Source organism: Ochlerotatus camptorhynchus, unplaced genomic scaffold (assembly GCF_037179485.1).
Source record: "Ochlerotatus camptorhynchus isolate MF236.1 unplaced genomic scaffold, CSIRO-AGI_Acam_v1.1 ptg000045l, whole genome shotgun sequence".
NCBI classification, from domain to species: Eukaryota; Metazoa; Arthropoda; class Insecta; order Diptera; family Culicidae; genus Ochlerotatus; species Ochlerotatus camptorhynchus.
In genome coordinates this window covers 1,685,628-1,698,569 of record NW_027040536.1, presented here as the reverse complement: position 1 = coordinate 1,698,569, position 12,942 = coordinate 1,685,628, and the positions used below count along the sequence as shown (strand labels likewise).

At 36.4% G+C, this 12,942-nt stretch overlaps 1 protein-coding gene across 1 annotated transcript; it reads left to right on the top strand.

Moving 5' to 3' along the window:
- Window positions 1-4,740: 4,740 nt before the first annotated feature.
- Window positions 4,741-5,466, top strand: LOC135715360 (uncharacterized). The gene is made up of 2 exons (XM_065238677.1): window positions 4,741-4,816; window positions 4,895-5,466. Exons 1-2 carry the CDS (start codon window positions 4,811-4,813, stop codon window positions 5,408-5,410), a joined length of 522 nt encoding a protein of 173 aa, XP_065094749.1. The 5' UTR covers window positions 4,741-4,810; the 3' UTR covers window positions 5,411-5,466.
- Window positions 5,467-12,942: the final 7,476 nt, after the last annotated feature.

The following is a 12,942-nucleotide window of genomic DNA, read 5'->3' as shown; positions in this document are numbered from 1 at the left end:
ATAAGAAGAAGATCAAAAGAAAAATTATGATGAAGTAAAGGCGGAACGCCAAATTAAGTGCAAAAAGACGAAGAAGATCAAGAAGATAAAGCGGAAAATAGCAAAATGAAGAAGACGACACCGATGGAAATCTGGAGAAATCGTGAAGACGTGGAAAAGGAAATCAAAGCAATGGAATTAAAGAAGGATGAAGAAAGAAGATAATGAAGAAGTAAAGAAAATAATTTGAAGCATGGTGAGAAGAAAGAAGAAGATAGTGAATGAAGAAGAATACCATTTAGTAACAAATGATCAGAAGTGAAGAAAATATAAGAAGATGACTCAGCCAATTCAGCAAGATGAAGGAGACCCGTCAACAAAATATCAAGATGGCGGATAACAAGAAACGGATGAAAGCTACGAACAAAAACGAAGATGATGAAGAAAACAGACGAAGAAAAGGTAGAAGAAGTAAAAATGAAATTCATTGAGAAGAAGAAGTAAAAGAGATGCAATGTTATGATCAACGATGAACCAGAAGGAGACGAAACAAAGCTAAGTGCAATCAACCATCAACACTAACACTCACACCCACACATCATTACACAAAAGTGAAACAGACATGAATGCATCTATGGATGTAAAATGTCTTAAAGAAATACAAATTAAAAAAAAAAAAAATCAAAAAAATTTACACAACAAGCTTAAGAGATGCGCTTGGAAACTCTGAGGAGCAAACCACCAATTTGCTGAGTTTTCTACGGCAAACTGGACTGTACCGAAAAATTTGAAGGATTCAGAGAAAAGAAGAAGGAACAGCCGGGACCCGGATTAGTGGCAATGAAGGTTAAACAGATAACGGAGCAAGGAAGGAAGGAAAAATGTGAAGAAGTTGGAGCAGCCGAAGCCCAGTGTAGCGGCAAGAAGGTGAAGCAGTTATCGAAGCAAGGAAGGAAGGAAGAATGTGAAGAAGATGGAGGAGCCGAAACCCGGTGTAGAGGCAAGAAGGTGAAGCAGTTAACTGAGCAAGGAAGGAAGGAAGAATGTGATGAAGGCAAACATGTAACTAGATGAAGTATAAAGAAGATGAACTGAGCTGGACAAAATTGATACGGTCATGTAAAGAATAGCGGAAAATAGAGGATAAAGCGGAAAATAGCGAAATGAAGAAGACCAAACCGATGGAAAATTGGAGAAATCGTGAAGACGTGGAAGAGGAAATCAAAGCAATGGAATTAAAGAAAGATGAAGAAAGAAGATGATGAAGAAGTAAAGAAAATAATTTGAAGTATGGTGAGAAGAAAGAAGAAGAAAGATTAAAAGTGAATGAAGAAGAATACCAAACAAGCTACAAATGATTAGAAGTGAAGAAGATATAAGAAGATGACGCAGCCGATTCAGCAAGATAAAAGAGACCCGTCAACAAAATATCATGATGGCGAATAACAAGAAACGGTCGAAGACTACGGAAAAAACGAAGATGATGAAGAAAGCGATAGAAGAAGTAAAAGTGAAATTAATTTAGAAGAAGAAATTAAAGAGATGAAATGTAATGATCAACGAAGAACCAGAAGGAGACAACACAAATCTAAGTGCAATTAACCATAAACACTAACACTCTGAGCCTAACTGGGGGCCTAATAGCCTAGTCAGTAAAGGCACGGTATTACCAAGCGAGGTGGCGGGTTCGATTCCCGGTCCGGTCGAGGGAATTTTTCGGGTTGGAAATTTTCTCGACTTCCCTGGACATAGAGTATCATTGTGCTTGCCACACAATATACAAATTCATGCATTGGTATTGGCATCGATAGCTCTCAATTAATAACTGTGGAAGTGCATTTAGAACACTAAGTTGAGAGCACGCAATAAGCTTATATGCGCTAAGCAATAAGCTTGAAAAGCGAATAAGAAGAAGAAGACTAACACTCACACCAGACATGAATTCATCTGTGGAAGTAAAATGTCTTAAATAAATACAAAAAAAAATTACGCTTATCACCACTGGCACCGCTATTTAGTATTGATTCACGAGCCTTCGTAGAATGCCTCTAGACTTTCATCTCGATTTTAAATCAAGGTTCAAAGCTAAATAATTACTTCACTGTTTGACACTAAACTAACAAATTGACAGTTCGCTCCCATAAAAAGTTCCATCGAGGGGCGCTAAGATGGTGACATTTGCTAATGCAATAATGTACAGCTGAGCAACTTTGCCGAAGACAACAAGTTAATAAAACGTCACACCGAGGATTTAACAATTATATCCACCTAGATTGCATGTCTGAAGGTGCTGGATTTCCCTACGATCATAAATCAGTGATCTTAATGTTTTCCAACGAAATTTACAATCCTCTTGAAACTCTTGAAAAGGAATTGAACATTCCCACGCGCAAGTTGGATGCGCTTATTCATATTTCCGTACAAGGCATGTTCCCACAAACAAATCTGGGTAATGTCAATTCGCAGCTATTCGATTATACCTATACCATACAAGTGCTGCAATCAAACCGATGCCCTTGTGTTCCCAGGCACCAAAATGTCAACTTAAATTGTAATCCATGTTGCACCATTCGACAAACGGTCTCATGGCATCAAATTTCATAGAAATCACCCAATGCGCCATGCACTTATATTCTTTCCTTTTTACTTCTGACCTAACCCAACAGCGCATAGTTTGAACGTACCAGTATCGTGATCGCGTACACGTATTGGTATTTGTCTTTATGTTTTGCTTTCTCTTGATTGGTTAATTAGTGAATGGCTGTTCCAGGATTCACCCACCAGCTAGGAAAAACTTGAAGAAGTACTAGATTAAAAGAAGGTTGGTTTTAAGTTTTATTCACAATAAACTGACATTATCCGTTTAACATGCAACTTTAACCGATCGTTTTTTCACCCCAGTGTGTCTGAGTTCAATCCCAGCCGAAATCGATAGGATTCTTCTGAAACGAAGAAATTCAGTAGGTCCAGGTGTGAAAGTTGCCTTCCTGGCACTCGATTGCCGGCAGTGATAAGCTACCAATAGGCATTGGACACTGGTAATAAACAAAATAGATCGTGTATCTGGACACTTACAATGGTTTGAACCTCGTGCACAAAATACAAATATAAAATACTAAAATTTAAATCTTACAAAACATTGAAGATTACTTGGAAGAAATCTTGGATTAGTAGCAACTGTAAACTGTAGATTTAAAAAAAAATATTATCAAAATAAACATCGTACAGTTCAAAGCGTTATGGCAGTACGAGTGTACCTTTATTATTATAAAAAAATATCTCTTGAGTTAACTGACTCACTAAATGTAGTTTCCATACACAATTTTTATTTATTTTATTGAACTGAAAAAATCAAATCCTATCCTCTGAATATGCTTCATATAACAAATATAATGACAGTACCTACAATGGACTGTAGCGCACAAGCAATTTTTTTCCAGAATGAATATTATCGTGTAAAACTTACACGAGATATCCTGATGAATGTGGGCGTCTTAGTGGAATACCTGCATAAAGAGAGAGACGGATTAGTAATTTTTTTTTAAGGGGATTCCTTGTAGAGTCCACAAATGGCTGAAACGAAGGCTATCATAATAGGCGTATCGATCAAAGATAAGCAAATAACTGCAGCACAGACTAACAGACGTAACTCTTCATTGTGTATCTTCGTTCATGCATTTAACGGTTGATTTGAATATTATCAGTTCCGCGAACTACTCGCCGCAGCGCTGGCATCGTATCACTTTGACGTTTCTATATATTCTATAGAAATTTTATGCAATATTGTTTACGAGTTAGCGAGCAAGCTTGTTTTCCGCGAGAAGCCAGATAGATGTCATTACTGAGGTTATATGTTTTGAGATACTATGTTTTCAAGAACAAGTTTTTCAAAGAGTTACGTCTGTTTGTCTGTGACTGCAGCATACATAAAGTAGCATTTCAGGTGAATTGAGGCATTAATTTCTGAAATGTGTGTAATTGAAAATTCGAAGAGGTAGTGCATGTATAGCCTTCGTCTACAATGTGCAGACTTCTTCAGTGCTTGAAGTCGAGTATTAGTCACTGAATAAGTCTACACATTGTAGACGAAATTTGCGTATCTGACAAGGATAATACTAATAAAGTATTGGAATTAAATGGAAATTACTAACCCTTCTATCTCTCTCTTTCTACTCGAGATAATTTTCAAGGCGCTTACTAACATAGCTAACAAAATTATTTAACAAACCTTTCAACGATCAGATAATATAATCTGTTCATGCGGCGAATCATTACAAATTATAAATACTATGTATGCAAATGTTTAAATATCTTACGTTTCGTTCTCATATCAGTATGCCGAAAAATTAGATCTCCTCTGACTTAAAGAAATAACGCAGTGAATGTTCATCTTCGATGTTTAATAGAACCAAGAAGATGCATAGCCGTTTATTGCTGACAACAAGAAATTAGACTTTCATCTCAACAAGCGTAAACACATCATCCTAATTTCATACGTTTGGAATTAGCAAATATGTTTTCTTCACTGTAACCAAGACTATCTTCATGGCAAGATGAAGGTCGAACATGGGAAGCAACGCATGATGCACATTTCGCTAATCTGATCCACCCAACTTGAACGAAAATTCACAACAACTGCATTCGGAAACCCCTGCTCTTTTGCGCAAACATCAAACTTACGAAATCCATGATTTGCCAAACCTTTTCAGTGCAACAATATAAAAATCAAACCTTTCGAACGACAAGACATCATTCGCCGACCGCCATCTCAGCAGTTGAGTTCAGTCCGAAAACCACTGGAGCGCAGTTCATTCAATCAAGCGCTCAAAAAATGAAGGTAGTGAAACAATCTTTACCTAACTAACGTTGTAATCAGTAAGAGCAATTAATTCGTTTCGACTTGTTTGCTTTCCAGGTGTTCGTTGTGTTGTCCATGGCTTTGGCCATTGCATCATGTGCGGCAGTCGACGATTCCTCCAAGAAAGATAAACGCGGTCTTTGGGATGAAGGATATGGTGGACACGAATCCTTCGACTTCGGAGGCGGCCACCAAGAAGAGGCGCACCAGCATATCACCACAGTCACCAAGAATGTTCCTGTTCCATACCCAGTCGAGGTCGAGAAACACGTGCCATATGAAGTGAAGGTCCCATACCAAGTACATGTCGAAAAGCAGGTTCCAGTCTATGTGGAGAAGAAAGTGCCAATCTATGTCGAGAAGAAGGTCCCAGTCCACGTTGACCGACCAGTCCCATACAAAGTGGAAGTGAAGGTCCCAGTTATCCAGAAGGAATACGTTGAAGTGCCACAACCATACACAGTTCATGTTGAGAAGCACGTTCCAGTGTACATCGATAAGCCAGTGTACATCGAAAAGCCTGTGCCAGTGACTTTACTCATCAAGAAAACCCAGAAGAAGGGATGGTTCTAAGAATGATCGTTTCTTTGATGTTACGTTTATGAGAGATTAAATAATGCTGTAAATATTTAAACGAACCAATCAAAAGAGGTATTTGATTGAAAGAAAATGCATCCAATCTGTATTGCTTTAAGAATCCTTAACACTAAACTCTAGGAATCAACTAATTAGGAACGACTAATGTCGAAAATATTAATGATAATTTATTCATTCATACATTCAATTCAACACATTTTGACACGTAGTTAAGGTCACCCTTAGATTACCAGGAAATGCGATTTATACTCGTGAAAGTCAACATTCGTAAAGTCATACCTTTCCAACCACAATCCATCTCATAAGCGCTAGAGAAAATCCATATTGCAACAGATCACTTCTGAAACCCGCAAAGGCAAACTTTGTGGTTTTCGGGTTGAAAACTCCATCACTATAACGGAATGGAAGCAAAATTCCGTACTAGCTTATCCGTACAATTCCCATTACCCAATCCATAACATTCTGCCTGGTCATCACACATCACATCACCATCGTCGGCCTACCGAGCGAACGAACGAACAAACGACGACGCCCAGCGGAGGCATCCACAGTCATCGAGTAGCATTTTCCATTTATTAGCTTAGTTCCAACCCTTTTCGCACTTGACTCTTGCGGCATGGCCTACTGAGACCAAGCCAGAGAGACAAAGCGAGACTGATGGGAAATCAAATCACTCTCTGCCTGTCGGCTCGTCCTTAAGCAATGAATGAGCCGTGTACGGGTGGTTCTTCCCCAAAAATCAATGCAACCTGGGTGGAACGATGCCCTCCGGAATGACAGGGAGGTGGTGAATTTTCCACTAGAGAGATATTCCAACGTGCGTAACCTTCGTTACACAATGAGTCTGGGCAGGCTTCTCAGCAGCCGCCGCATTGGAGCGAAGCTAATTTACGGAACACACATGCCCCGATAGAGTCCATGTGAATTCTTCCGGACGTGCTTTGCATTCTACCTATTGAAGTCCGTTGAAGAACGAGCCCACTCAAGCGTATCGGTAATAAATTTTGTGGAAAGTGACCGCAGTGAATGCAGTGAATGCCTTGCCTAGTCTAGGAAAGCAATATTCAAGAGCTCTTGAAAGTGAAATTTCTCTAAACTTAAACACGGATCGTCTCCCGTTCCTCGTAATAGAACGATTGATGGGAGTCCCCAACCCCGGGTCAATATCCGAGTGAGCCAGTTATGGAGGGAATTAAATTACCAACATTTTCGGTGTTAAGCATCCATAAAATATTTATGGCACTTCATTCTCCGTTCATAGTTGTACAACGAAGGGGGAGGCCAAAAGTCCAGACATCGGACCACATTTGCAGCACTGCATTATTCAGATTGAATAAGGCAAAGGTACTTTAATGGACGGCAATGCGTCTGGGTTGGTGTGCTAAAAGTCAAACACCCTCGGGGGCTTGGGAGGCAGCTTTTGGGGATTTCATGACACACAAACACACCGATAGATTTGATTTACGGGGGACGTAAGAATGTATCATTTCTCCACCATTTCCCACTTGACATATTCATCATCATTCAGAGACTGGGTGGAGCGTGGGGGAACGGGGTTGTAATGCCAGCGGGAAAACTATTCGGTGGGCAAAGGGCGGTCTTTGTTTTCCATCTGCTTTTCCCCGTCGACGCCTTGTCTCTTCGAGTTCCTGAGCGAATAATGGCATCCAACCGAATGAACGGAGCAGAGCAGCTGTAAAAGTAACGCGTTGAGGAGGAATTTGTCGTGTGGAAAGTTTTATGATTTATATAAAAATGTCACTTTTGTTGAACGAATTGGCATTGTGTATGAGGCCCCTTAGTGAGGACACCGAAAGAAAAAAAAATGTTGATGCTCGTGGAATATTGTTCGATTAATGAGTTATTACGGGATAATTATAAATGGAAACCTAAAAAATTCATACCTTGCACTTAAAGCGATCATTTTTACGAATAAACCTGCTTGCTAAGGAGTAAAAAATTATTGCAAAGATGCAATTAATGATTTAAAAAATGCATTCTCTTTTTTTGTTATTTATTGCATTTTTTTAATATTTTATATGCGCTTTTTCACACTTTTTTATTATTCTATTGTATTTGGAACTTCTTTTGGTGCCCATTTTGATGTTTTGATTTTCAATTGGAAATTCTTCAATTATTTATGGAACATTCACTGATTTATGGATTTGTGACGTAGACTACGTCTTACGGGAAGGTACAGGGAGTAAATCGAAAATATAAAATTGCAACCGTCACGAAGAGGTGATAGGTTTTGAACATTTATAACTTTGCCATTTCTAGCTGAAATTAAAAACCAAATACACCAAACGATAAGACATAACTCTACAAATCTGCTGAAGTAATTTGTTTTCCATTTTCCATTGAAAAACTTTTGAAAATTTTACAAATAAAAAGTGATGATTTTGTCACTGTTATTATGAAATAAACGTTTTTCCTAACACAGACGTCATTATTGAGTATCTCTTGATTGTGCATCGTTCTGCTTGAACCTGTATAGTAATAAAAGTGCGCTGCTATCACATATCTGCTCATTTTCGCATCGAACTTTAATGCGTAACTATGATGCTTACTATTAAAACATTCAACAGATGTACGAGCTTTTGCTTGGATTTTGAAGTTGAATTACTGATTCCCCCTAATTTTCAGCTAATGTTGTACCGTACTGATTAATATTTGAGACACCTTCAAATTTCGAACATTTTATAATTATATCTTGAAATACCTATGCACCTATATGATATAAGCATTAAAAATGTATCACGCTTGTTCCTTTAGTTTAGTTTACAACAATTTATTAAAGGTATCGCTCCTTAATTATAACAATGGCGAAAATATTAACGCGCTTCCAAAATTATTTAAAAATAAAGTGTCCGAAATATGAATAATTATTTTTTGCTGTGAAAAAATATGATTCATATTTCGTTTAAGACAATTCTGTTCATTCATTATATAACTTCATGAGATTAAATGGCATCAAAAATGAATTCAAATATAACATAGGAATAATAAACGAATAAAATGAGATTATACAGTGATTGCATACATAGTTTAAAAAAATGTACAAAATTGGGTGTCCAAAATTTTAATTCTTTCATTCCGAAATTTGAATCTCCTCAAAGGCAAGTGTCCGAAGATTGAATCTTGGTAGACCTAGTTAAATAAAACATTTTTTTTTTTTCGGAAAATCTTGACATTAACTTTAAAATATAATCTCAGATAGCTCAATTTAAAGTTACTTCAGTAATGTATCGATGCAACGAAACTAAATAATGTGTTACCATAAAGTATATGTCGATTTCTGTAGCACATGTCTTAAGTGTCCGAAATAGGAATCAGAACGATACTAAGCCTCTGACAACCAAAATGCACGTATAGTTAAAGTTGTTTCTGTGATATATAAATATATATATATATATATATATATATAAACAAAAAAATCGTATTGAATGCAAAACAATTGCTTATACGTACAAACGTGGAGGCCATATACGTGCATATTTCAATTTATTTTTAAACGAGTTGATTTAACATCATAAACGATTTTATCTGTAATAACAAATTAAATTTGAAAAGCCTTACGACGTAATCCGATTTAATTTGTGATACAGTACGATCACAAAATTATTCATCGGAAATTTGCATTCTATACGATTTAACTTAAACATAATACGATGTAGTTTATTCTTATTTGCGATGTTGATATAAGCAATTTACGATACTGTATGTCATTGGGTAAGTATTATAATTTGATTTATGAAATAGTGTAACACAGTAAACAATTTTTTAGCTAAACAGGTAGAATATTCACTGGCCTCTTTTCATTCATCCGATTCGAATTACTGATTTATTTTAACTGACTGTTCCATGCGCTACCAAACATTTAGATTCCGAAGGCATTAAAGGACGTCAAAGTGGCATTATTCTAACCTGTCCAATAAAATCACCAAGGTCTTAGAATAAGAGTTTCCTTCATATTATTTCGCCTCAGAATTGTATAAGTTCTTGACAATGCTCATGCAAATCAAATCAACCGAAACTATGCTGCTCATTTGCTTGTGAGCCACGATAGTGAAGCGTAGCATTTACAGTTGCTGCAGCAGAAACTATTCGTTAGGATGATGGACCTCCCCATACTGCCACTATTTGAGGAGCATATATTGGTGGATTACGCCGTACTGACGAGAAAGTTAAGATAGCATTCTACTGGAAGTTAATGATTTTTTTTAAACTCTACATAGATTTCGTGCTTTTAGGTTTCGTATGATGATTGAGGATAGCAAAACACTCGCTTCGTTACCTTTATGTTCTATAGAGACAACCAGATGACTCGTGGGACACGATGAAATATTGAAGAATGCTGTCAAGTTTTTCAAGAGGGAATACACATTTTAATATTGAGAAATTATTATTTATGCAATTCTCACAATAACACTTAATTAGCTTGTTTGTATTTAGCATAAATAAATCCAAAGCTAATTCGTAAAAATTGATTCCAAAATAGTCCATATTAATGTTTTAACATACCACAACCATTTCTGAAAGTTTACAACAGTATTTTCAGACCGTGGAGCATGCTCACTGATCTCATATACGCGGTACACGAATTAAAAACCTAGGGCCTATAGAAGCAGTAATTAAACTATTCCAAAATTATCAAAAAGGGGATATGCCGTTTCGATAATTGATAATTGATAATCGTTTATAACATCGATTCTGCCTCACCAATCAGCTCGGTCTACATCGCCTAATTCATTTTATGTGCTTTTCGTTCAGTGGGGGTTCGCTAACTCCAGGTTGAACATCGATGATTTAGGAGCGTTGAAGGTTCCAAATACTATAAATTATCTTCCAATTTTAGATAAACACATTCGGCTGGAAGTTATGAGATGTGATTCTCGGAAGGCTAAAATAAGGTGCGAATGGTGTGGAAAGCCTCCACAGCTTCTTATTCTGCTCCGATCAGCCCAAACTACTTCAGTTAGGGTCACACTGTCAATAGCCTAATTTTCAATAATGGAATTCAAATCAACGAGGAACGGGTGGAAAATTCACACGACTATCAGCTAGACAGAGCGTGAAATGTTTGAGTGCTAGCATAAAGCGTGGCATCATTCAATTTGTTCTAGAAATTGAAGCCATAATCGGAATAACATTCCTTCACTTCAAGGCAACAAAAATGATTGAATTTCTGACAAAGGATAGGTACTTTAAAAATGTTCGCTGAAAAATGATAGACGATATTAGATAAACAAAAACTTAGCGAAATTTGTTGCCTGTATCTCTTCTAATAAAAAAGATATACCTGAATATCGTAAAAAATATGAATAAATTCAAATTGATTTTATACGAGTTTATAAAATAACATACCTCAATTTTTTTTTTATATTATTGAGAATAACATACGCCCTTTCAAATGCCGTAGAAAAACTTTTTTTTTTGTCCCAACCAGAGATATTCACATTTGAAAAGTGCATATTGTTAGTATAAAAACGTCAATAACTCTTGATCGGCAAAAGATATTGACAAGCTTTGTGCGGCAAAAATTTGCGCCTTTTTAAGATCTAAAAGTTATTTCAAGACACCTTAGCTGAGAAATTCGAAATAAGAAAACTAGAGCAAAACAACTTTTTTTTTAGAGCCACCCTAACTCAATTCAAGAAAATAGCTCTAAACCGGCCAATTTAAGAGATACAAAAAAGTTGTTTTCTACAAAGTTGCTTGAAATTAGCTCAGCTATAACTTTGCCCAAAAATGTAAACCTTAATTTATTCAAACCAATAAGTTAGATATTTGATTTTAATGATAATAGGAATCACCCTAGAATTCATTGTCATAAAAATGAGGGCATAACTATAAGAAACAACTTTGTAGAAGAGACTTTTAGTCTAAAGTTTCAATTTCAGGCTCAAAACATATCATTCCACCTAAATCTGCATTCTGGACCACTGTGCATTGGTTGAGCCATAATTTCAGGCAACTCCAAGCGTCTCTCTATCTAGAACAAATAACATTGTGAAGATATTGTACTTTGTAGAGTTTAAGTAACTTGTAACCAAAAGTATTTCAAAGCGTGATTATTTTAATCACGTCCATGTCTTTGCATATTTCACCGTACTTTGACTATACGTTTAGCACTACTTCTGCGTGAAGTCAACGATTTACATAGTTGAAGATGCTAATTTCAAATAATAGACTAAAGTGGTAATTTTTATACGATAGATGGAGGAGATTAAAGTATAGAGTTGATAGCTCCGTTAGAGTACGGCAGTGGGAAAATTGCATATGGGTCATTCCAGCTCAAGTGGGCACAGAATTTAAAAAAGTTGTGGTCGATGACACCGGTTTGAGCCAAACTTGCCCAAAACGCTTATTTTGGCATTCTGAACAAATGCCTTTTTTGATTTTACTTTGAAGTGCCTAGATCCTTCTGGGCTACAACCCTAGATTTTTGAAATTTAAACTTTCAGAAGAGATTTCTCAACATCCAAATAAGCCATTCGTGATGTTAGAACGGCAATTTGAAGGTATTTCAATGTATATTATTATATGTGTACCCACATATTGTTTTTGTTATAGTAACTACAATCAACAGACTGATTACCGGCAGGTATCAAAATTGTCAAAAAATGGCCTATTTTCTCCATGGGCTTAAATTTTCACTTCAACTTGGAAAACTCTTCTACTTGATGTGTTTTCAAGGACAAATAATTTGGACAAATAGTTTTTGAGTTATGGCCAGATGAGTGAGTGGTAGTTTTGAGCTTTTCTTGAATTCCTCACGTCGATTACACAACAATATTTTACGTTATTTTCACATGTTCTGGGCAGGATTTGCAATGTTTGAAATAATAACTAGCTCATTTATTTACTTCTGTCTATAATTTAATTATGGTCCTAGAAGTGAAAAATACGTTCCTATGGGATATATGTAGCCAAAACATTGTGCTTTAGAAGTACGATACAATCAGATATATTAGCAAGGGAAGGAGGGGCATAGTGAGCTTCCTGTGCTTTAGCCTTGAATTTCTTATGGTTCGAAACATATTATTTGGTCATTGATCATTGCAATGGTGATATTGAACCAATTTATTTTTTTCAAACAATTAGAGGTTTGGGACTGGATTAAGGGATGCTTTATGCCCCACCTGCTCAGTGTGCTCCTCTTACCCCTACAAAGAAAATTTCAGTTGTGGATGACAGTTGCTACTTGAATAATACCCGTTAATTTATTTTTTAAGATACAATCTCACGAGCAAGAATGCTTTTTTTTATTATAGTTGAGGGGATTAGAAGGAAAGGAGTGTAAGTGACATTGATCGATTCTCTTCATCGACTTTCTCTTTCGTTAATAATTCAGCTGCAAACACATTCCTTGATTCGTGTGCCATTCTGGAGTCTAGATGAGGACCTTCTTTATCAAACTATGTGGCAGAAATAGCAAAATCTGTTTATAAAGCTGTGGCTATCAAAAGAGAAAGTTTAAAATTAATTACTCCAATAAGGATATT